The 25,393-nt window shown below is 52.0% G+C and overlaps 1 protein-coding gene across 1 annotated transcript; it reads right to left on the reverse strand.

The window, feature by feature from the left end:
* Positions 1 to 1,124: 1,124 nt before the first annotated feature.
* On the reverse strand, positions 1,125 to 18,279 carry LOC135292941 (uncharacterized). Its single transcript, XM_064406984.1, has 12 exons — positions 18,186 to 18,279; positions 17,629 to 17,742; positions 17,238 to 17,309; positions 17,078 to 17,149; positions 16,889 to 16,978; positions 16,323 to 16,430; positions 15,599 to 15,670; positions 15,177 to 15,233; positions 14,904 to 14,975; positions 14,719 to 14,817; positions 14,162 to 14,275; positions 1,125 to 1,216 (listed from the first exon to the last, which is right to left on the reverse strand). Exons 1-12 carry the CDS (start codon positions 18,244 to 18,246, stop codon positions 1,125 to 1,127), a joined length of 1,023 nt encoding a protein of 340 aa, XP_064263054.1. The 5' UTR covers positions 18,247 to 18,279.
* Between the last annotated feature and the right edge of the window lie 7,114 nt (positions 18,280 to 25,393).

A 25,393-nucleotide genomic window follows, 5' to 3' on the forward strand; every position in this document is an offset into this window, starting at 1 on the left:
TTTACTTTGTAATGCACATTCGCTCACATTCTTCTCTTCCAGATTTTTTAGCAGAAGGCAATGCCATGGCTGATTTGTTAGCCGTGCCAATCCAGCACACACTTTTTAATGTTATTGAACTCTTCCTCTGTTGTTGTTGATTTAAGCTTCCACTCACCTTCCCTTCTTTTGGGTACCACTGTGCTTTTTCTTGATGTAATCCATTTAAAAATGTCTAGGGGACCTAAACTGATACTGTCCCATGGCCAAATTTCACTTAAGTGTGTCCCCCTGCACACTCAACAATGAGTCAAATTAAATTCTTTTGTACCATATTGATAAAAAAGATTCTTTCTCTATATTTGTCCCTCTCTATCCCTTTGTCTTTTCAATTGCACTTCTTTCTCTTTGAATGTATCACTTTCCTTGTGGTTTCACTTCCTTGTTCAAAGCATACCCATCTTTCTTTCACAGGGCACTCTCCTGACATCCTCTGGCTTGGGTTTGCAATATTTTTAGCCAGCCCATATAGTTTATTTTCTTCTTTACAGGTTGTTAACTGGGAGTGATCGATGCATTTGGGATTCATGTCTGTGTGTACTCTGATGAGTACACGTACTGTATCTCCTCTATACAAGGGATAGTAACACTTCTCACAAGTGTTTCCTCCACTTCCTCCAAAGTGGGTGAGTAGTAGCATTGCTACCAGTGGGAGTCTGGTACGGGCTGGCCTCCTCACCTCTCGAACCACAGGGGTTTTCTCGGTGCCCAGAGAGTATTTCCTGGAGGTAGTTCCCAATCCAGTCTTGCCTCCCACTTCTGGTTTTCCCTTCTTCTGGAGACATTCTGCCATGACCTTTATTGTACTGACTCCCTTTCTTCAATTTGGTCCCAATTAGGGTTGCAAGGAGAGTGCTCTATGGAACAGTACCAGAAACTGAGATCTTATTTTGATTGTCATTCTTAGCTGAACAAAACTTGACCTTGTACTATAACAAACATTAACAAGCTTTAAGGATTTAAGGATAACAATGTAGATGCTTCCCGTGGGGGGTTGTGTTCAGGGTTGCGCTTCTTTTGCTGTTTTCCTCAGGACCAATTTCAAGTCTTTATTGTCTCTGCTGCCTATAGTCCATTTGCTTGCCTCATTTGGGGGTTGTACTGGACCCTTCACTGGACTTGCATGTGTCCACCCCCGCTCCTTTGCTCTTCCTGCGGTGTTTGTTGTAAGCAGCACCTGGAAGGGGCCCTCAAAGCGAGCAGTGAGTGGAGAGGTTTTCCATGATTTAATCAATACCCGGTCTCCTGGGTTAATACTACGTATTTTACAGTTCAGTGGGGAAGTTTGGGGAAGGTGTCCCTTTTCCCTTAGTTCTTCCAGGGTTGCTGTTACTGTTTCTAAGTATTTTTGCATTGTCATGCCCCCTTCTAGATGTTCCCTGGTACTGTACAGGGTAAGCAAGAAAGGCAGCCCAAGCAGCATTTCATAAGGAGAGACCCCTAGATCTGTTCTGGCTCTTGTTCTTATTTGTAATAGGGCTAGATGTAAACATTTGACCCAGTTCTATTGGGTTTCTAAGACCAATTTTGTTAAGATATGCTTTAAGGTTTGATTCACCCTCTCGCCCTTCCCAGAACTCCGAGAGTGCCAAGGGGTGTGTAACTCCCACTTTATTCCCAGGGCCCTGATGACTTGTTGCAGAACACTGGATGTAAAGTGGGGGCCACAGTCCAAATCAATAAGATTTACTAGCCCATATCTCAGAAGAATTTCTTCCAAGAGAACTTTTGTCACAGTTTGAGTTTCTTGTGGGGAACACTTCAACCCAGTGGGTTAGGTGGTTAAGTATGACCAATAGGTGTTTATACCCTCGGGCTGGAGTAAATTCAGTAAAATCAACCTGAATACTCTGGAAAGGTCTTATGGCTAATTTCCTCCCTCCTGGAGTTGTTTTTCACATTACCTTTTTGTTGACTTTTTGGCAGGTTAGACATTCTCCTGTGATGGATCTGGCCATTTCATATATTCCTGTCCCCATGCAATATTTCAGGAAATGATCATATATTCATTGTGTTCCCCAGTGAGTTAATTGGTATATCTCTTCCATCACTTTCCTGGTTATTATTCAGTTGAATATTTATCATCCATCTGGGGTCCAGCACTTTCCATCCCCTGTTTTTACTGCTCCCATTTGCTCTATTTCTTTTAGCTCCTTGTCCTTGAAAACTGGAACCCCCTCTTCCTTTATTTTCCCCTGGTCTTTTTTTACCCTTAGGACTATGACTGAGTCCAGCATTTCAAAGGCTGCTTTTTTGGCTGCCCGGTCTGCTAATTTGTTTCCTTGGATTTCAGGGGTATCCCCTTTTTAGTAGCCTTTAATATGGACTGTGGCAATTTCTTTTGGTCCTCTGAGGGATTCAAGTGCTTCCCTATCAGACTTTCATGTGCCAGATTTTTCCCCTTTGAGTTAAGGTATGCCCTCTCTGGCCAGATTTTTCCAAAGGTATGAGCTATCCCAAAGGCATATTGAGAATCCATGTAGATTGTCCCTATATCATCTAATAAATCAAAACCTCTCTTTAGGGCATATACCTCGCAGTTTGTGCAGAGCAATTTGAGGGTAATTTCCCTTTTTCTTTGTTTTCCTCTGCTTCAATAATGGCGTATCCTGATGCCCATTTTCCCATTACTGTTTGGGAGGATCCATCTATATACTGGATCCTTCCATATGGTAAGGAGTCTTCTTCTAGCTCTTCTCTTACATTTGTTTGCATCTCAATGAGCTCTATACAATTATGATCTAAATTTTCCATTTTTGGCTCCCCGGTTAAGAATTGAGCAGGGTTTCAAGCTTTTGAGGTGACAGTCTCTAGATTCTTGACATTCATTAGGGTTATTTCATACCTCAGGATTCAGCTGTGTGTTAGCCACTGAGGAGTTTTTGGCTTAACACTGTCCTCAAATAATGGGATGTGTGTACTGAAATCCTTCCATTTAATGTAGGATTTGGAGTGTCTTCTAATAAGGTAGCTGTGGCTGCCACAGCTTGAATAGAGGCTGGCCACCCTCTTGCAACCACATCCAATAATTTTGACAGATAAGCCACCAGCTTCCTGCTTCCCCCCCAGCCTTGGGTTATCACTCCATATGCTATCCATTCATTAACATTAACAAACAGATCAAATGGTTTTCTTCAATTAGGCAGACTCAAAACTGGGGTTTTCGTCAATCGAGCCTTTAAGTCTTGGAACCGTTCGGTATCCTCCAGAGTCCAGACTACAGGTTCTGTGCTTGTTAATTTTTCATACAAAAATTTTACAGCTTGAGTATACTGATCAATCCATAATATACAAGAGCCCATTAGACCTATTATCTTTCTTAGTAAAAGTTAGTAATTTCTCCACCTTCACTTTGTGGGAAATTGTGGGGGCAAAAAAGTTCCAAGCAAAACAGGGCTCAGCTCAACTACAGCCCTCAGGTTTTGCATAGAGGATCTATTTAAAAAGCAGTGAAACATCATCCCAGCTGTAACTTTCTGTTGTTAAGGGATGCTTCAAAAAAAACATGCAGAGTGTACTTCAAAGTGGTCCTTAGATGAAAAATTACCCCATTTTGGAGCAAGCTTTAGATACTACAACGATGAATTTAATAACCTATCCTTTACTAGTCAAAACAAGAATTTGTTATCAAGATTCCTGCACAATTACCTTGGTTTACAAAATTCAAGATCCTTTATGCTTCCGTGCACCATCACTGACAACATCCAGACAATAAAAACCATGTTCCCAACTCCCCAGTGGCTGGTTTTTCATGTGAACCATAAATAAAGATTATTAAAAGGGAAAAAATCATTGAAGAGGATATATATTTAGAGAAACCTGCAGGAAAATAGGGGCAATATCAATTGTTTTGACTACAAAATCCACTAAATTATACACATTGTATACAAACATGGAGAGAGATATTAAATAAAAAGAAATTTTAATAAAAAGCACAGCTTATTGTTGGTTCTCTTTTTCCAAAGAAAGGTTCACTTCTTGAAAGCTGTGAGAGACATGTGATTTCTTACCCATTTATAGGGCTAGCTTTGAATTTTTATGTGTTAGACAGTAACTCTTCTGTAACTTTCACACACACGGAAAAAAATATATTTAGTTCCCCAAAACAACGACTTCAAACAAGTTTGCAACCACTCAATACATTCCACACAAAGTGCACACATGGTCAGACTTCCATTTCTCTACAGTTCTGGCCCAGATCAAAAAAAAAAGCAAAACATGCACTGAAATCTGTCAAAGTTTCATCCGAGTTGAAGTACAATTGTGCCGAGTTGCTGTCCGAGGTTTTTTCTCTACTCCCCCGGGCGGGGGAGGAGGCTGCACCGGCCGAGCTGTGGCACAGCAACTGACAGCCGGGGGGCACTGCCCAGATGCGCCGGGGGCGTCCGGGCAGCGCCTCAGCAGGAGGCAGCAGTGATCAGCAAGAAGGCGAAGTAGAAAAGAGGGACCCGAATCAGGGCAAAGTTCAGAGTGCTTTAATGTCTCCAGGGAACGCCAGCCGAGTCGGGACCACGAGGCAGGGGTACAGCCGATTAGAAAGGGACGGAACATAGAACATTTCAACCAATGAGAGAGAACTTGGGAGGGAACAAACTCGTGACAAATATGCCGGCTCGCCAATAGGGAATGCGACAGGGAGGGACCCTTGTTCCCGATCCAGTCACCCACCGAGGAGGGGAGAACTTTCTGGAAATAGGGAAGGGGACAGTGGCTGATGGACAGGAACTCAGGGAGGGATTGACAGAGGGTAACCAGGGGAACAGGGGTGGAGACAAAAAACTGACACTCTCAAAAGGAGGGGCTGACAGGGGGGGTGGGGGGGGGGAACCCTAGGACCGAACCGTTATAACTTTAGGGGGAAACGGAAGAAACCAAATGAACCCTGCACCACAACACAATTGCAATAGTCATCAGATATTTAAAGATATTTAAAAGTCATATGCAGTACACAGTTACTTCTTAATTATTTTGTGGAAGATTGCTGATATATTCACTTGATCTTATTTAAGTTAATCCAAATTCCAGTGCACTGATTGTATGCTATAATGTGTATCATTGAAAATATTTCTGAAAAACCTCTGAATTAAAAACAATTTCATCTGGTTTTAAAATGCTTTCACAAAAATGTACACCATGTCCTTGGCTAACAACAACAGTTAAAAGGCATAAAGAAACTGATAACTTTTTTATTATCTATGTGCCCATGAAACAAAAGTGCAGGACATCTGGAACAAGCTGGATACTATCTGAACCTGGGGTTTGGATAAACCCCTCATAGCAAGTGAAGGCACATGAAAACCATGGACCTAAAGACATACCATACTCTGAAATTTTCCAAAATTTTGACGTTGAGAGCTGCATTACAGCCACATACACTGCTTAAAATTCAACAGTCTATGATAAAAAGATGACTTTACACTAAGAAAATTTACTCTTCATGGTAAAACCACAAGTGTTTAATTCCTTAAAATTTACTCTTCATGACAAAACCACAAGTGTTTCATTGACCATATTCTTTGGCTGTGGGTACTTGTCCTTTACCTCTCCTAAAGTTTGTCCCAGCTACCTTCCACAAACTACTACCCCATCATCCCCACCACACAGAGGCAGCCCAGTTGCCCACTGCTAAATAGATATTTATACATAGACAACACGAGGAGAAAGGCCAGTCCACATGCTGTGGTTCTTGTTTCCATGTGAAGTTTAATATGATGATGGTTTCCATTTTTAGAGGGCAATTTTCTGAACTGATAGGCAGATCTGAATCATCTGTAAATAACAGTGTCTTCAGCTTGGCATCAGCTCTCTTCTCTGCAGCACTAACCTTTGTTCTTGTCCTAATGACTTCTCAGCCATAGTTTTCCCCAGACTCTAATAATGCTAAATTTAGATCACGACAGATATTTTTTATTATATTCTCTGGCATCTTTGCACTACAACCATTGCCTTACATTAGCTGCACTTTTTTAGCTCCACTGCTTTTACTCCCATAGCTCTTTTTCCAAGAGTGCTCTAACAACTAATTATGTGAGCTAACAGATAAGAAAAAAGTACTTATTTTTTTCAGACCCTCATGTGAATATAATCATATTGTTAAGTAGATTTTACCTACTTTCATCCACATATTTATTTTGAAAAGTAACTGAAATGGGATAGTTTAGTCTTCATTATCATACAGGATCAAAAACTTAAATACAGCAGATTTTTATTTTAGACTGGAAAATAAAATTTAAAAAAAGGCAAAAAACCCAGCAACAACAACCCAACATGGGAATAAGAAAACACTGGAAATCAAAAATACTCCATAGGCAAATGTAGTGAACCTTAGGAGTTTTTGACACATATTAAATTGTTAAAAAAAATTAAAAAAAGCTTGACCAAAACATTGTTTCCAATTTGTGGAATTAAGTCAGATGCAAAGAGCACTGAAGTCAAAGCTTCTTTTTGACATACTTCAAGGGGCTCTGAATTAGACTGTAAGTAATAACCTGCTTCAACTTTAGTTTCATGTTATTTTGTACATTTAAGCTATTCAACATCCACAATTCTTTGATAATGACAGTTACGCTTTCTTAGGAATGACTGATTTTTAGTCGACATCTGTGTTCCTTCCTAAACCTACCACAGTAAAAGAACTACTTTTCAGCTTGGTCTAACTGGACAATTTTTTTGAGAAAATTATGTAACACAGGCCCAGCATGGAATTCTTTTAACATGAGAGGCCTAAAAATAAGCAAAGTCTTCAGATTTTACAAGGTCCCCTGGGTGCTGTTGTGGGGGGAACAATCATCACTGATGACCTGTAGTAAGACCTGAGCCTACTCAAGCCCATAAACCTGTTGATGGACCTGTTCCCATTTCTCCTCTTCCCACCACAGCCATGCCTGACATGGACAAAGTCCCAGCCAGCACCCACAAGGACACCGTCCCCAAGTGAGGGGAGTGGGGCACGCAGAACTCACCGATTGTGAGGTCACGGGCACATCTCCAGGGAGGCCTGAGGTATAACCGTTGCTGTACATCAACATTGCACTCAGAGCTGAGGACAGGATCCCGAGAGGGAGCTTGCCCAAGGCTGCTGAGCGAGTTTTGGTGTCTCTGAGACATCTCTCTTCACTCAAGGAAGGATTGGAAGGCTTTGTCAGGAGGAGAAAGGCCGGCAGTGCTGTGGCACAGACCGTCCAGGCATTCCTCCGTACCCACAATGGTGCAGCAGAACACTGCTAAGAGGCGTCCCCCTGGCAAGGAGCGAGGTGAGAGCCAAGTCTCCCTCCCCACAGATGGCAGAGGGGGAGCGGCCAAGAGCAGCAGAAAGGGGAATCAGGAGATCCACAGAATCACCCCAGAGTAGAGGCCCTCCTCTCATGGGCCAGAGGAGCCAGGCTGGGCTGTGGGCACCGGCACTTCCCCTGCCCTTTAGCCAGCCAGCAGGGCCTTGGGGACAATGCTGCAGGGACATTTCCTGAGCTCTACAAGGTGCTCACTCCCCCTGCCCTCTCTCTCTCTCCCCAATGCACACCGTGTCACCGGGCAGAGGCAGACGCAGAGAGCGGCAGCTGCCTCTCCGGACATGCCAGGCCGGACCAGGCTCGTCGCCGTTCATGGAGACAGCAAGCACAAGACTCGGGCAGCCAGAAAGGAAAACGCATCCGGCTCAACCGCGTGCCACTGCTGCGTGCTGAGACCAGCAGCCCCAGCACCGCCCCTCAGGCGGTGTCAGGGCAGTCCCAGGCCGTGGGGCTGGTCACCAGCAGCAGCAGCAGCTTGCCCTGCCGAAAGCAGGGCCTGAAGCGAGGCCACCCACGGGGAGACACGGATCCTCAGGCACCCAAGAGCCCACTGGCAAAGCGCCGCAGGTTGGAGGATGGTCCAGCCCCTCAGGAGGTGTCAGGGTGGTCCCAGGCCGTGGGGCTGGTCACCAGCAGCAGCTTGCCCTGCCGAAAGCAGGGCCTGAAGCGAGGCCACCCACGGGGAGACACGGATCCTCAGGCACCCAAGAGCCCACTGGCAAAGCGCCGCAGGTTGGAGGATGGTCCAGCCCAGAGTGCTGGTACCACCAGCCAGGTGGCATTGAGGCTGTCCCAGGAATCTCAGTCATCCAGGAAACAAACAGCCCCATACATACCCCCCTGGATCTTGCCCCGCTCCCAATCCGGGCCAATTCGTGTGAGGCACGTCTTGCGGCGGCAGCGGCGAGATAAAAAGCCCTACAGTCGGCCTGAAAACCAGGGCAGGACCAGACGAGCACCCACCCCTGTTGTTTGGCCCCCTCATCCCTCAAAATAAAGTTTTCTGGTTTGTTTGTTTGAACTGGGAGATGCCACATTCTTTTTTCCAGTCGTCTGCAGCTGATCTCCAAATAGGGGCCCCAAGCTCAGTGGGACAAGTGTGTGCCTTCAAGGACTCACCTGTCCCATGGCAACACCCAGCGTCACCACGTTCCATGGCAACACCCAGTCTCACCATGTCCCCTGGTCTGGAGATACCAGCCCTGCTTCTGCCAGGGAAAAAACAGAACTGTGCAAAAGGAGCACGGGGATTTTGCAAGCATTCCTGGCTGAGGCAGCCTCCGTGGGAGGGCACAGCTCTGCCTGCTGCAGGTGCCCAGGAGGGAAAATCATGGATGCAGTAGGATTATTCCCCTCCCAACCCAGCCCAGGCACAGTTCAATCTACCACTGCTGCCACTGGGGTTGCACGTACCAGCCTGGAGAGTAACTGGAATAAGAGAGAGTAACTTCCCAGCATCAGTGCAGCTGATGCTGGGAAGGTAAAACTAAACCCAGTCCCGCCCCCAGTAAAAATACACTGCACCTGAAAAAAAATAGCCAGCACCCTCCTGTTCTCTGCAAATGGGACCAAAAATTTCAAAAGCATTAAAAAAATTAACCAGGCTTTGGAGCAGTTACAGGTCAGACTACATGAGGCTGGAAAAGATTGTACAGGTGACAGTTCTCAGAGGAAAATTAGCAGGAAATCCCTTCTTTCTGCTATTAAAATCTCAGGCTGTTGCCATGAGACACTCAAGCCACAAGAAAAGTACTTCAGCACCAGCATCCAACTGAGCACCTGTTTGATCCACTTCAGTGGAAAGCCATCACTTTGCCAGCAGAATTCCTCCTCTGGGTTACACACAACATATTTTTTTCTATCTGGGAGTGCCACTGGATTTTTTTACCTAGCATTTAATATTAAATTGTGGAAGTATTTTAAATTAAAAGGGAATGAAAAGATGGACCCACGAGATGGGACAGGAGGAAGCCGGGCAGCCCTTTAAAGAGGGAGATGCTAAGCTGTACATCCAGGAGAGCTCCTCTGAGCACAGAGCAGCCACAGAGCACACCTGACCACAACATTTCTAGTTCACCTGTGTCCTTATAAATGGGAAAAGACCAAAACAGTGGCAGGAAAGGAGGCAGAAGTCAACTGTGAAAGTTTCATTCACAACACATGATTCTCTGCAAGAAGCACTGGAGAAGTGCATGGGGTAAGAGTTCTGCAAGTGCCAGGCTCTTCTGCAGCAGAAAAGGTCTAAAAAAATCAAAATTCTAGCAAGCAAAATAAATCCATCCTTTAGGGCTTGTAAATACTCCGATGAATCTCAGTTACTTTGGGACAAAAACAAACACAGGGCAAACTTTCCCAAGTATGGTTTAATGACAAAATTCCCATTTGTCTGCTCCTGTTTGTCGGAGAAGACAAGGTTACAAGCTGCCCAGCTCAAGAAGGAAAGGAGGATCTACACTTCCCTGTCATATTTTCCTACTGACAAAGGATTTAAGACAGAGAATTTGGGTAAATGGAAGGATAAGACTGGAGTACGGATGAAGTTTCACATCTAAGATACTTCATTTGCTAAAATAGAAGCACTTTTGTTGTACATGGATCTCCTTGCTAAACCTTTTTGTCTTCAAACTCCCTTCCTCCATGGCAGAACTGAGCAAGCTCCATGTGTCAGAGCTTCGAGTTAAAAGCTCTGTGATGAGTTAGTTTTAATGGATCCATTTCCAGTCCGTGGGGTTGCTGTCATGAGGAGCTCAGGTGGCTTTTTGTTGAGATCAAAATCAATGAGCCATTTGTCCCAGCTCCACCTGTCCTGAGGCAGCACTGGCTCCACTGTGCCATTTCTAATGAAAATTGAACCTCCTAAAGAAGCCAGGCCAAAATCACAAGAGAGTAGTCACAAAAATTAATTTCAGCAGTTTACTGGGTATTGATCTAACAGTTACCACCTTCCCAAAGTCCAGGCAACAGTTAACAAGGCTCTTTGCTCTGTAAACGGCCTTTCAATTGGTAGTGTTTCATACCCATGCAGAAAAACAAAAAGCCACTTCCACTGTAGAAACATGAGCTGCAGCTATGCAGTAAGTTGTGCTCAGTAGCTGACCTGCTGCTTTAGTTTTGGGGCAGGAGATACTGCCATAAAATTTCACAAGGAAACTATCAAGTATCTAAACTATGCAGCATTATGTTATTTTCTACCTCCAGTATTGCCAGCACATAGCTTAAGGAAGACAGGTATTTACCAGCCACCATAGATGAAAAAATTAGAATGAAAAATGGCTTTTAAGGAAATCAGAGTGATGGCCACCAGTCATTTTCCAGCTTTGCAGGATTTTGGTTCACAGTCAATCTAAACAAGCCTGCATATGTCTAGCAAGAAGGAAATCACAGAAACATTTCATAGATTGTAGCAGTTTGTTTGGGGGGGGGGGGGGGTTCCCCGGGGAGTCCCCGGAGGGCCCCCTGGGCTGTGAGTTCGCTGGCAGCAGCAGGCACGCAAGGAGACTCCACACGGCTTCTGAGGGTGCTGATTAGATGAGGGTTTATTGGGGGTCCCAGCCCCGGGAGTAACATGGTTTCAGAGGGAGAAGGGGGAAAGGCAAAAGGAAGGGGGAGAGAGGGCGAGCCTAGGGGAGAGATGGGCCATGAGAGAATCTGGTCTTCCTCGCACAGCTTAAGAGGGAAATTCAAAGTGGGCACGAAATAAGATTTGGGCCAATGGGATTGCAGATTCATGGGACTTCAGGGGAGGAACACAGGTTGGAATAAATCATACATTTTTGAGGGGTACATTTTCAAGATAGAGCATACCATTTGAATGAAATGCAACACCACAATAGATTAATATGATAGATGATAGATAGATAGATAGATAGATAGATAGATAGATAGATAGATAGATTGACAAGGAAAATAGAGATATATGGATGCACTTGCCTGTATAACTTTGTATAGAAAAGGATGGGGAAGTGAGAGGTTATTCTTTTCCACACATGGGAAACTGTCTTTTTCCCAGAAAAATCAGCTTCCTTCTTCAGTGACCACCAGGGTATCTGAAGACCCCACCAAGAAGGCCCTGTGATGCCATTGGCCTGTGCATCCAGCAAGTCAAGAAAGTAAGGCCTGCCTCTTAATACTACAGTGGTGTTAAAGAGGTTTATTCTCGGTTTTTGGTACCAAGAGGAACAAACTGAAGCCACTTGCCATAAAATGCCTGCACAAGCACCAGTGCAAATCACAGCCAAAGGAAGGATGAAGCCAAGGTGTCCCACAACCACAGCCCAAGCGGCCAGAGATCCTCCTTCAACCCTGGCTGCATTGAAGCCCCACTGACTGCCAAGAAGAAAAGCACCCTACTGAGAGCAAGCAAACTTAACCCTCTGGCAGGACACAAATTCAGAGGGAAAAAAATTTTAAAATCCCCACACCACCAGACACACTTCCCAGTGAGAAGGGTTGGAACACTCTGCCCCTCAGCACTTCCCCGGCAGGCAGGTTCCCAAAGGTGCTGGGAGCTAAGCTGTGCCCTGCGAGGGAACAGAGCCAGCCTCCCTTCAGTGGGAGAAGGCGCGGCCTCAGCTGTAGCCCCGGGTGCCTGCGGTGGCCCAGGGCACGGCCATAGCTGTCAATGTGTTGGGCTGCAGCACAGGGCAGGCCGGAGCTCAGCAGCCTCAGCAGAGCCCAGGGCCGCGGCCCTTCCCTGCCGGGGCCCGAGCCTGGCCCGGCCCGGCCCGGCCTGAGCAGCCCGGACTGGCCCAGGGGATGGGCTGCGCCCACCCGCTGTGCCCACAGGCTGGGCCCAAGCCTTTGCAAGAGGCTTTCTCCCAGCTTGGCAAAACCTTGGCCAAGTGTCCCTGTGCTGTGCTGAGAAGAGTAAAAACCCTCTCAAATTTAACCCTGCTGCCCACCGCATGAGGGATCCCTGCACACCTTAGGAGAGGCCATCAATACTCCTTTGTGCCTCATGAGGGATCCCTGCACCCCTCAGCAGGGACACCAAAATATCCCTTTGAGCCTCTTCAGGTCCAGGCCCAGATGATGCCACGGAAGGAAATGTGCCCTCAGCCCAGGGACGCTCAGCATGGGCTCCCCCATCCCCTCGGGGCCCCGCCGCTGGGCACAGCAGCCCCTGCCTGGCTCCTGCCTGCCCACACCGTGGGCATCCACGGCTGCTCCTGGGCATGGAGCTCAGTCAGTGCTGGTGCCGGGTGGGCTTTGTTGGTGCTACCAACCGGACATAGCTGTGAAAACTCTAATTCTTTATTTAAACATAAAATGTGGGACAAGCCCTGCCCTGCCAGGCAAGGGCAGCCCACCTTCAGTCCTGGCTGGGGAACAGGACCAGGGGGCTCAGGGGCAGAGGGTCTCGTTGAGGAGGGGTGGGTTTTGGGACGGCCGCATGGCGGGGATGCAGCCACGGCAGGGCAGATAGGGGCAGAAGGGAAGAGCTGGGATAAACTGCCAGGTTGTCATTGCCTCTGTTTTTAGGTTTGTCTTCTGAAGATACACGCGAGCACCTGTGAATAGAGGTGGTGGCTGAGGCCCCAGCTGCCAGTGGCGCACAGGGACCCTCGTGCACAGCAGGGCCCAGAGCTGGCAAGGCTCCCCAGCACGGCTGGAGCTGCTGGCACAGCTGGGCCCAGCTGGACAGCTGCCCCTCAAGGCCCCGGCCAGCAGGGCACGGCTCTGGGCAGGGTCCCTGGCCAGGAGCGGGCCCCAGAGCGCCACTGCCTTTCAAGGGCAACCTCGGCCCTGCTCTTTCTCCTCCCCACCTCCCTCTGCCTCTGCCCCATGCCCCTGGGGCTGCTCTTGGCCAGGCAGCCTCAGTGGGAGCCAGATCTGGCTGCAGCCCCAGCGGGGCCCCCAGGACAAGGCCCAGCAATTGAGAGGCCAATGGAAGCACTGGGCAGCAGCAGAACCCTCAGGAGAGTTATTTGGACTATCATGGACTGGCCACAACTCCACTGCAGCCTCAATGGGAATGTTCCCTGTCCACGTTAGACTTTCAAAAGAAGCTGTTGGAGGGGGAGAGCACAAAACACTCACTGTTTTCTGTTCCAAGAATACCAGATTCCAATGCAGCACAATATGAAGACAAGCTCCAAATAAAGCACGCCTGCCAGAAACCCTAGCCAGCAGCCTGTTCCCAGACAGAAACCACTTCCGAGGCCATCCTGGGCATTGGGAACAGGTCTTGTGGTGCCAGCTGCATCTGTAGGAGCAATGGGAAGCGTGAGCCCGTGCTGTGCTGCACTGCTGAGCTGGCAGCACGGTGGATACGGGCAGGACGTTCTCTGTTTCCCCCAGAGCTGGGGCCTGCAGGCACCTTGCCGGCCCTTGGCACAGGCTGTGCCAGCCAACAAAGCCCAGCAGGCCGGGAGGAGAGCCCGGGGGCAGCGCAGCTGCTTGGGCAGTGGCTGCTGCCAGGGACACGGGCCAAAGCCATCCCTGAGCAGCCACTGCCAGCCCTGGCCCTCCCTGCCCCGTGACAGCTCCCCCAGCCCCAGGGGACAGGCTCAGGCCCTGTCAGGACCCAGCGCAGCCCCTGCCCAGTCAAGAGCCAGGGCTGGCTCTGGCCCTGGGCTGGCGGCAGGGCTCCCGCTCGGGGCTGCTCCTGTGCCTTGGGCCTCTGGGCACTCAGGGCCAGTTCCGCAGCAGCTGCAGCGCCAGGGACGTTGCTGCACCAGTCCCGTTTCCCCGGGGCTCTGAACCAGCTCCAGAGGCCTGGAAGCCGAGGCGCCTCCAGCTTTGGCTGCTGCCGGGCCGGGCAAGGGCAGGCCCTGGGGGAAGAGCTGCTGCCACACAGCCCCGGCCAGGGCTGAGCCCGGCACAGCAATTACCTGCTGTGCCTGTGCCCGTGTCTGGCATCGCCTTCCTTCCTGCAGCTAGCGCTGCCAGTGAGCCACTGCTTCTCCCTGAGTGTTCCTCCTCCTGCAGAGCCTTTTGGTCCATCACTTGAAAAAGGAAAAAAGGGTCAACTGGATCAAATGGAAACATTCCCCACTGGGGAAGTGGCATCTTCATCAGGAAATGCTTGTCAAAGTCACAGATAAAGACCAGGAAAAATCCCAGGTAATTTGGGCTAGGCCAGTGCACTCCCATGAGCAAACAGCTACACCGCCTGATTTCTCAGAGACTGGGAAATGGCAGGGGATCTCAGGCCCACAGTACAGTTGGGGCACCCTATCAGCTAATGCCAAATTCCATCCTGCAGAGGCTGGGGAGGAATTGCAGCCAGGCCAGAATGGGAAACAGCCCTGCAGGGTGTGAAAGCAGCAGCGGGGCAGCGAGGCTGCCATGGATCCCTTCCCGCTGTGCCGGGCACGGCGTGTCCAGATGTGCAGCCAAAGCCCCCGGCTGCTGAGTCCCAGGGGAAGCATGAGGGAAATGCACCCACCTTGTCCTCCGGGTGCTTCCTTCTGTGTTTGTCTCAGGAATTCATCTGCCTCATGAGACATTTTGGCTGCAGTATCTCGGGTCTTCCCTTTTGGAGGACCTTAAGAGAAAGAGTTCCATTTCCCAGGAATGGACCCCACAAAAGCAGGGCTCAGCCTGTGGTGTCAGCAGGGACACACTACTCACCCCTGCCATGGGAGCTGGGTTGGGGCCAAGCATCCAGCCCTGGAGCTGGAGAAGTCCTCCCTGCAGACACACCTGTAACTCAACAGCCACAGAAGCTTCTGCCATCTCTGCTGATCTGCACGGGCACCACTGAGCCGCAGCAGCGGTGAGGGGATCGTGCAGGGCGCGGGCACACACGTGCATGGTTCTGTGCTGGCACCTGCAGCGCTGCCTCCCTGGCCCAGCTTTGGGCTCTGAGCTGGCAGCTCTCCCAGGGGAAAGGCCTTGACCTACCCTCAGCATCTCCCAGAGCCTCAGTCCTGGATGTGGGGCCTTCACCAGCAGGTTCAGCTGCAAAGAAAGGCAGGACAGAAGAGCTCCTGTGGCACTGCAGGAGATCCTCAGGCTGCCCACAAGGCTCAGCCCCGGGGCACAGCCCTGGGCCCGGCCCCTTCCCTCCCTGCTCTTCTCTTTGACTGCACAGAGCACACGGAAGGACACACTGGCACAGCACACGGGAGGAGGACTGAAAGATCAATGCTACTTCGTCCCACTGACAGCGATCCTGAGGGATCCCTCAGGGATCCAGAAGGGAGAAGGGAAAGATTCTCAGAATCCTTCAGCCCTTACATAATGTTAAGGGAAATGGTTTATAAATGAGCTTTTTTATCATTGATCCTGATTATTCACTCAGGAAGGGCAGAATGAAAACTTGCCTCCAGCATCCTCCAGGAACTTCAAACCATCCTTCATCAGGACTTCCTGAAAACCCATGTCACGATTCCAGTCTAAAAGGGAGCAGAGATCAGAACCGTATCTGCGGCATGCTGGGATGCCCGAATGCTACATGGAAAAGGGCACTGGAAGGGGGTCATGTAAGGCTATGGGACCCAGATGGGAATGGACATGGCCAAAGCTGCACAGGGGCCTGGGGAGCTCTGGCCTGGCTCCTGATCACTCTCCACACTCTTTCCCTGCCCTCAGCAACATCCCTGGGAGGGGTGGCTGGAGTAGCCCAGGGCCCTGGGGCTCTCTCCCTCAAACTCACAGAATACCCTCCCTAAAGCCCTGGGGAAAACTGCAGCAGGCAGTGCCACAGCTGTCCCTCCCTCCTACACTCCCTCCTGCCCTCCTTCTGCTGGGACAGCTCCCAGATCCCAAGGGCAAACAGCCAGGCCCTCTCAGGACACACTGGAGCCTTGCTCTCCCCCTCTGTCCTTTCCCCATCGTGGGCACCCCGTGCAGTCACTGCCAGGTTTCAGGACATGTCTCCCATGGAGGGACCCCAGCAGGACTGCTCAGGACCCGAGAGCCTTGAGCCTGCTCGGGATAATTCCCCTGGGCTGTGCCGCTCTAGTCCAGGCTGTGCCCGCACTGCCAAGCAGCAGAGAGGGCAGCTCAAGCCTCAGCAGGGCTCAGGCCCAGAGGCACAGCAATTACCTCCTGTGCCTGTGCCTGGCATGGCCTCCCTTCCTGTAGCAGAGGCTGGCACGGAACCACTGCTTCCTCCGGGAAATGCTTCCTTCTGCACAGGCTCTCCGTTCATTTCTGGAGAATGGAAAAGAGACAGCTGGATCAGATGAAAACATTCCTGACTGGGAATGGGGAAGGGGACAATTTCAGGAGGCATCACTTGTGAAAGGAATGCATAAGGATCAGAAAACACCCAGGATTTTGGGACAACCCAAGGCTGCTTCCTTCCCCAAACAGCCCCAACATCTGATCTGCCTGGACACCAGGAAATTGCAGGGCATCTGAGGGTGGGCATGGCCTGTGGTGCAATTGGGGCTGTCTGCCAGCTGATGCCAAATGCCTTCCTGCAGAGGCTGGGCAGAAGCTGCAGCCAGGCCAGGCTGGGAAACAGCCCTGCAGGGCGTGAAAGCAGCAGCGGGGCAGCGAGGCTGCCATGGATCCCTTCCCGCTGTGCCGGGCACGGCGTGTCCAGATGTGCAGCCAAAGCCCCCGGCTGCTGAGTCCCAGGAGCAGCATGAGGGAAATGCACCCACCTTGTCTTCTCTGCAGACGTTCCTTCAGTATTTGCCACATGATTTCTAATGGGTCCTGGAATTTCCTGCCTGCCATGTCTTTGGTCTCTCCTGTCAGAGGACCTTAAGAGAAAGTAGTTCCATTTCCCAGGAATGGACCCCACAAAAGCAGGGCTCAGCCTGAGGGGTCAGCAGGGACACACTACTCACCCCTGCCATGGGAGCTGGCCTTTTGTGCAGCATCCAAGGTAGGAGTTGGTGAGGTCGTCCCTGCAGACACGCCTGTAACACAACAGCCACAGAAGCTTCTGTCACCTGGTTCTTACCAGTCAGTCAAACATTACGCCTTGGTGGGACAGTGAGAACATACCTGCAGAATGCTCAGAGGGCTTCACAACTTCAGAGCGCCAGGCTAATGGAGAATCCTTCCCAGCATCCCAGTCTGGAAGCAAACCAAGATGAGAACTGTTTCCATTGTGTGCCAGGGCTGGCTCTGGCCCTGGGCTGGCGGCAGGGCTCCCGCTCGGGGCTGCTCCTGTGCCTTGGGCCTCTGGGCACTCAGGGCCAGCTCCGCAGCAGCTGCAGTGCCAGGGACGTTGCTGCACCAGTCCCGTTTCCCCGGGGCTCTGAACCAGCTCCAGAGGCCTGGAAGCCGAGGCGCCTCCAGCTTTGGCTGCTGCCGGGCCGGGCAAGGGCAGGCCCTGGGGGAAGAGCTGCTGCCACACAGCCCCAGCCAGGGCTGAGCCCGGCACAGCAATTACCTGCTGTGCCTGTGCCTGTGTCTGGCATCGCCTTCCTTCCTGCAGCTAGCGCTGCCAGTGAGCCACTGCTTCTCCCTGAGTGTTCCTCCTCCTGCAGAGCCTTTTGGTCCATCACTTGAAAAAGGAAAAAAGGGTCAACTGGATCAAATGGAAACATTCCCCACTGGGGAAGTGGCATCTTCATCAGGAAATGCTTGTCAAAGTCACAGATAAAGACCAGGAAAAATCCCAGGTAATTTGGGCTAGGCCAGTGCACTCCCATGAGCAAACAGCTACACCGCCTGATTTCTCAGAGACTGGGAAATGGCAGGGGATCTCAGGCCCACAGTACAGTTGGGGCACCCTATCAGCTAATGCCAAATTCCATCCTGCAGAGGCTGGGGAGGAATTGCAGCCAGGCCAGAATGGGAAACAGCCCTGCAGGGTGTGAAAGCAGCAGCGGGGCAGCGAGGCTGCCATGGATCCCTTCCCACTGTGCCGGGCACGGCGTGTCCAGATGTGCAGCCAAAGCCCCCGGCTGCTGAGTCCCAGGGGAAGCATGAGGGAAATGCACCCACCTTGTCCTCCGGGTGCTTCCTTCTGTGTTTGTCTCAGGAATTCATCTGCCTCATGAGACATTTTGGCTGCAGTATCTCGGGTCTTCCCTTTTGGAGGACCTTAAGAGAAAGAGTTCCATTTCCCAGGAATGGACCCCACAAAAGCAGGGCTCAGCCTGTGGTGTCAGCAGGGACACACTACTCACCCCTGCCATGGGAGCTGGGTTGGGGCCAAGCATCCAGCCCTGGAGCTGGAGAAGTCCTCCCTGCAGACACACCTGTAACTCAACAGCCACAGAAGCTTCTGCCATCTCTGCTGATCTGCACGGGCACCACTGAGCCGCAGCAGCGGTGAGGGGATCGTGCAGGGCGCGGGCACACACGTGCATGGTTCTGTGCTGGCACCTGCAGCGCTGCCTCCCTGGCCCAGCTTTGGGCTCTGAGCTGGCAGCTCTCCCAGGGGAAAGGCCTTGACCTACCCTCAGCATCTCCCAGAGCCTCAGTCCTGGATGTGGGGCCTTCACCAGCAGGTTCAGCTGCAAAGAAAGGCAGGACAGAAGAGCTCCTGTGGCACTGCAGGAGATCCTCAGGCTGCCCACAAGGCTCAGCCCCGGGGCACAGCCCTGGGCCCGGCCCCTTCCCTCCCTGCTCTTCTCTTTGACTGCACAGAGCACACGGAAGGACACACTGGCACAGCACACGGGAGGAGGACTGAAAGATCAATGCTACTTCGTCCCACTGACAGCGATCCTGAGGGATCCCTCAGGGATCCAGAAGGGAGAAGGGAAAGATTCTCAGAATCCTTCAGCCCTTACATAATGTTAAGGGAAATGGTTTATAAATGAGCTTTTTTATCATTGATCCTGATTATTCACTCAGGAAGGGCAGAATGAAAACTTGCCTCCAGCATCCTCCAGGAACTTCAAACCATCCTTCATCAGGACTTCCTGAAAACCCATGTCACGATTCCAGTCTAAAAGGGAGCAGAGATCAGAACCGTATCTGCGGCATGCTGGGATGCCCGAATGCTACATGGAAAAGGGCACTGGAAGGGGGTCATGTAAGGCTATGGGACCCAGATGGGAATGGACATGGCCAAAGCTGCACAGGGGCCTGGGGAGCTCTGGCCTGGCTCCTGATCACTCTCCACACTCTTTCCCTGCCCTCAGCAACATCCCTGGGAGGGGTGGCTGGAGTAGCCCAGGGCCCTGGGGCTCTCTCCCTCAAACTCACAGAATACCCTCCCTAAAGCCCTGGGGAAAACTGCAGCAGGCAGTGCCACAGCTGTCCCTCCCTCCTACACTCCCTCCTGCCCTCCTTCTGCTGGGACAGCTCCCAGATCCCAAGGGCAAACAGCCAGGCCCTCTCAGGACACACTGGAGCCTTGCTCTCCCCCTCTGTCCTTTCCCCATCGTGGGCACCCCGTGCAGTCACTGCCAGGTTTCAGGACATGTCTCCCATGGAGGGACCCCAGCAGGACTGCTCAGGACCCGAGAGCCTTGAGCCTGCTCGGGATAATTCCCCTGGGCTGTGCTGCTCTAGTCCAGGCTGTGCCCGCACTGCCAAGCAGCAGAGAGGGCAGCTCAAGCCTCAGCAGGGCTCAGGCCCAGAGGCACAGCAATTACCTCCTGTGCCTGTGCCTGGCATGGCCTCCCTTCCTGTAGCAGAGGCTGGCACGGAACCACTGCTTCCTCCGGGAAATGCTTCCTTCTGCACAGGCTCTCCGTTCATTTCTGGAGAATGGAAAAGAGACAGCTGGATCAGATGAAAACATTCCTGACTGGGAATGGGGAAGGGGACAATTTCAGGAGGCATCACTTGTGAAAGGAATGCATAAGGATCAGAAAACACCCAGGATTTTGGGACAACCCAAGGCTGCTTCCTTCCCCAAACAGCCCCAACATCTGATCTGCCTGGACACCAGGAAATTGCAGGGCATCTGAGGGTGGGCATGGCCTGTGGTGCAATTGGGGCTGTCTGCCAGCTGATGCCAAATGCCTTCCTGCAGAGGCTGGGCAGAAGCTGCAGCCAGGCCAGGCTGGGAAACAGCCCTGCAGGGCGTGAAAGCAGCAGCGGGGCAGCGAGGCTGCCATGGATCCCTTCCTGCTGTGCCGGGCACGGCGTGTCCAGATGTGCAGCCAAAGCCCCCGGCTGCTGAGTCCCAGGAGCAGCATGAGGGAAATGCACCCACCTTGTCTTCTCTGCAGACGTTCCTTCAGTATTTGCCACATGATTTCTAATGGGTCCTGGAATTTCCTGCCTGCCATGTCTTTGGTCTCTCCTGTCAGAGGACCTTAAGAGAAAGTAGTTCCATTTCCCAGGAATGGACCCCACAAAAGCAGGGCTCAGCCTGAGGGGTCAGCAGGGACACACTACTCACCCCTGCCATGGGAGCTGGCCTTTTGTGCAGCATCCAAGGTAGGAGTTGGTGAGGTCGTCCCTGCAGACACGCCTGTAACACAACAGCCACAGAAGCTTCTGTCACCTGGTTCTTACCAGTCAGTCAAACATTACGCCTTGGTGGGACAGTGAGAACATACCTGCAGAATGCTCAGAGGGCTTCACAACTTCAGAGCGCCAGGCTAATGGAGAATCCTTCCCAGCATCCCAGTCTGGAAGCAAACCAAGATGAGAACTGTTTCCATTGTGTGCCAGGGCTGGCTCTGGCCCTGGGCTGGCGGCAGGGCTCCCGCTCGGGGCTGCTCCTGTGCCTTGGGCCTCTGGGCACTCAGGGCCAGCTCCGCAGCAGCTGCAGCGCCAGGGACGTTGCTGCACCAGTCCCGTTTCCCCGGGGCTCTGAACCAGCTCCAGAGGCCTGGAAGCCGAGGCGCCTCCAGCTTTGGCTGCTGCCGGGCCGGGCAAGGGCAGGCCCTGGGGGAAGAGCTGCTGCCACACAGCCCCGGCCAGGGCTGAGCCCAGCACAGCAATTACCTGCTGTGCCTGTGCCCGTGTCTGGCTTTGCCTTCCTTCCTGCAGCAGGGGCTGGCACCGAAGATGGAGTGCTTCCTTCAAGAAATACCACCTTCCACTGAAGCACTATGTCCATCTCTTGACAAAGGAAGGGAGACAGCTGCATCAGATGGAGCTGTTTCCCACTTGGGTGGTGGCATCAGAGGTAATATTTGTGAAATTTATGGAGCAGGAAAATGGCCAGGTTACAGTGGCATGATGAGAGCACTTCCACCTCCAAACAGCCACCCTTTTCCTAATCTGCAGGGCTGGATATAGTGGGGGATCTCAGGGTGTGTTACAGTTTGGGCATGGCCTGTCAGCTGATGCCAAATAACTTCCTACAGAGGCTGGGCTGTAGCTGCAGCCAGGCCAGGCTGGGAAACAGCCCTGCAGGGCGTGAAAGCAGCAGCGGGGCAGCGAGGCTGCCATGGATCCCTTCCTGCTGTGCCGGGCACGGCGTGTCCAGATGTGCAGCCAAAGCCCCCGGCTGCTGACTCCCAGGGGAAGCATGAGGGAAATGCACCCACCTTCTCTTGTCTGCAGGGGTTCCTTCAGCTCTTGCCTCATCTGTTTGGATGGTTCCAGGGATATCTTATCTGTTGTATCTTGGATTTTCCCTGTTGGAGTACCTTAGAGAAAAATATTTCCATTTGCCAGGAATGGATCCCAGAAAAGCAGGGTTCAGCCTGTGGGGTCAGCAGGGACACACTACTCACCCCTGAGATGGGAGCTGGGCTTGAGTGCAGCATCCAAGGTAGCAGCTGGAGAAGCTGGAGAAGTCCTCCCTGTAGACACATCTGTAACACCACAGCCACAGAAGCTTCTGTCACCTGGTGCCTGCCCGCTTGTCTACAATTCTTCCTTGGTGGCACACTGAGAACATACCTGCAGGAGGCTCCAAGGGCTTCAAAACTTTATTCATCCAAGCTGATGGAGAAGCCTTCCCAGCACCCTCATCTACAATGCAGCACAGATGAGAACATTTTCCAGTGTGTGCTGGGATCTCTTTCTGCCACAGGGAACTGGGCACTGCCAGGGAGTCGGCTAAGGCCATGGGAGCCAGATGTGAATAGACATGGCCAAAGCTGCCCAGGGGCCTGGGGAGCTCTGGGCTGGCTCCTGGTCACTCTCCACACTCTTTCCCTGCCCTCAGCAACATCCCTGGGAGGGGTGGCTGCAGCAGTGCAGGGACCTGGGACTCTCCCCCTCACACACAGAAGAAATCCTCCCTAAAGCATGGGGGAAAACTGCAGCAGGCAGTGCCACAGCTATCCATCCTGCCCTCCCTCTGTCCCTCCTGCCCTCCTTCTGTGGGGAAACCCCCCAGATCCCAAGGGCAAACAGCCAGGCCCTCTCAGGACACACTGGAGCCTTGCTCTCCCCCTCTGTCCTTTCCCCACCGTGGGCACCCCGTGCAGTCGCTGCCAAGTTTCAGGACATGTCTCCCATGGAGGGACCCCAGCAGGACTGCTCAGTGCCCTGCGCCTGCTCGGGATAATTCCCCTGGGCTGTGCTGCTCTAGTCCAGGCTGTGCCCGCACTGCCAAACAGCAGAGAGGGCAGCTCAAGCCTCAGCAGGGCTCAGGCCCAGAGGCACAGCAATTACCTCCTGTGCCTGTGCCTGGCATGGCCTCCCTTCCTGGAGCTGAGGCTGGCATGCAACCACTGCTTCCTCTGGGAAATGCTTCTTTCTCCGCAGGCTCTCCTTTCATTTCTGGAGAATGGAAAAGAGACAGCTGGATTAGATGAAAACATTCCTGACTGGGAATGGGGAAGGGGACAATTTCAGGAGGCATCACTTGTGAAAGGAATGCACAAGGATCAGAAAAAACCCAGGATTTTGGGACAACCCAAGGCTGCTTCCTTCCCCAAAGAGCCCCAACATCTGATCTGCCTGGACACCAGGAAATTGCAGGGCATCTGAGGGTGGGCATGGCCTGTGGTGCAATTGGGGCTGTCTGCCAGCTGATGCCAAATGCCTTCCTGCAGAGGCTGGGCAGAAGCTGCAGCCAGGCCAGGCTGGGAAACAGCCCTGCAGGGCATGAAAGCAGCAGCGGGGCAGCAAGGCTGCCATGGATCCCTTCCCGCAGTGCCGGGCACGGCGTGTCCAGATGTGCAGCCAAAGCCCCCGGCTGCTGAGTCCCAGGAGCAGCATGAGGGAAATGCACCCACCTTGACTTCTCTGCAGACGTTCCTTCAGCATTTGCCACATGATTTCTAATGGGTCCTGGAATTTCCTGCCTGCCATGTCTTTGGTCATTCCTGTCAGAGGACCTTAAGAGAAAGTAGTTCCATTTCCCAGGAATGGACCCCACAAAAGCAGGGCTCAGCCTGAGGGGTCAGCAGGGACACACTACTCACCCCTGCCATGGGAGCTGGCCTTTTGTGCAGCATCCAAGGTAGGAGTTGGTGAGGTCGTCCCTGCAGACACGCCTGTAACACAACAGCCACAGAAGCTTCTGTCACCTGGTTCTTACCAGTCAGTCAAACATTACGCCTTGGTGGGACAGTGAGAACATACCTGCAGAATGCTCAGAGGGCTTCACAACTTCAGAGCGCCAGGCTAATGGAGAATCCTTCCCAGCATCCCAGTCTGGAAGCAAACCAAGATGAGAACTGTTTCCATTGTGTGCCAGGGCTGGCTCTGGCCCTGGGCTGGCGGCAGGGCTCCCGCTCGGGGCTGCTCCTGTGCCTTGGGCCTCTGGGCACTCAGGGCCAGCTCCGCAGCAGCTGCAGCGCCAGGGACGTTGCTGCACCAGTCCCGTTTCCCCGGGGCTCTGAACCAGCTCCAGAGGCCTGGAAGCCGAGGCGCCTCCAGCTTTGGCTGCTGCCGGGCCGGGCAAGGGCAGGCCCTGGGGGAAGAGCTGCTGCCACACAGCCCCGGCCAGGGCTGAGCCCAGCACAGCAATTACCTGCTGTGCCTGTGCCCGTGTCTGGCTTTGCCTTCCTTCCTGCAGCAGGGGCTGGCACCGAAGATGGAGTGCTTCCTTCAAGAAATACCACCTTCCACTGAAGCACTATGTCCATCTCTTGACAAAGGAAGGGAGACAGCTGCATCAGATGGAGCTGTTTCCCACTTGGGTGGTGGCATCAGAGGTAATATTTGTGAAATTTATGGAGCAGGAAAATGGCCAGGTTACAGTGGCATGATGAGAGCACTTCCACCACCAAACAGCCACCCTTTTCCTAATCTGCAGGGCGGACATAGTGGGGGATCTCAGGGTGTGTTACAGCTTGGCCATGGCCTGTCAGCTGATGCCAAATAACTTCCGGCAGAGGCTGGGCAGAAGCTGCAGCCAGGCCAGGCTGGGAAACAGCCGTGCAGGGCGTGAAAGCAGCAGCGGGGCAGCGAGGCTGCCATGGATCCCTTCCTGCTGTGCCGGGCATGGCGTGTCCAGATGTGCAGCCAAAGCCCCCGGCTGCTGAGTCCCAGGAGCAGCATGAGGGAAATGCACCCACCTTGTCTTCTCTGCAGACGTTCCTTCAGCATTTGCCACATGATTTCTAATGGGTCCTGGAATTTCCTGCCTGCCATGTCTTTGGTCTCTCCTGTCAGAGGACCTTAAGAGAAAGTAGTTCCATTTCCCAGGAATGGACCCCACAAAAGCAGGGTGAAGGAGTGTAGGGGGATGCCCCCAATGAGAGAGGGACAAACTAGCCTTTGTCCCCCAAAAAAGGAAGGAGGCCGAGAAGTTTCTCCCAACGATCAGGTGAAAAGACACCTTATAGGACCCCAGAGACTTCACTAAAACCTTGGGGTCACCTAATTGGATGAGAGCCAAAAGATCCCGCCTGGGCCATCAGGTAGAAAAAGACAAGACAAAAGAACGACGAGGCTTTTGTGAAGGTGTTTTACCAGGAGCAGACCTCTGTACCTGGATCGGATTTTCTGTTTATTGTTTTTCCTTTTATTAAACAGTTTTGTTTCCAACACTGCAGCAGAAGCCATCCTGCTCATTATTTGCCTCCAAAGGTAATAGCTGAGCTATCCTTTGTGTATTAAGTTCTCTTTTAAAGGCTCATAAAACCCTGGCCCGACGAAACAAAACTTAATAACACATCACACACCAAGCCCCTTTTGGGAGACTAAAATACATCCCCGTCTCAATCCACACCGACAACGCCGCGGTTTCTGCCCCTGCCCATGCTGGTGAGAAATCAAAAGATGCTATAAAACGTTCCTTTTTAGCCTTTTCCACCTTCCCTGTTCCACAGGAAATTGAAACTGATCACGGTCCTGCTTATACCTCCCACTGATTCCAACCATTTTCTGACCAG

Source organism: Passer domesticus, unplaced genomic scaffold (genome assembly GCF_036417665.1).
Source record: "Passer domesticus isolate bPasDom1 unplaced genomic scaffold, bPasDom1.hap1 HAP1_SCAFFOLD_58, whole genome shotgun sequence".
NCBI classification, from domain to species: Eukaryota; Metazoa; Chordata; class Aves; order Passeriformes; family Passeridae; genus Passer; species Passer domesticus.

What these genes read in the sequence shown, in the direction of transcription:
- LOC135292941 (XM_064406984.1), bottom strand. Translation starts at nt 18,246, where the DNA reads ATGTCTCATGAGGCAGATGAATTCCTGAGACAAACACAGAAGGAAGCA. An exon ending in GGCTCTGGGAGATGCTGAGG is followed by an intron (nt 14,976 to 15,176) that starts GTAGGTCAAGGC and finishes GTTGAGTTACAG; the next exon opens with GTGTGTCTGCAGGGAGGACT. An exon ending in GGAAGCACCCGGAGGACAAG is followed by an intron (nt 14,276 to 14,718) that starts GTGGGTGCATTT and finishes TCCTTTTTCAAG; the next exon opens with TGATGGACCAAAAGGCTCTG.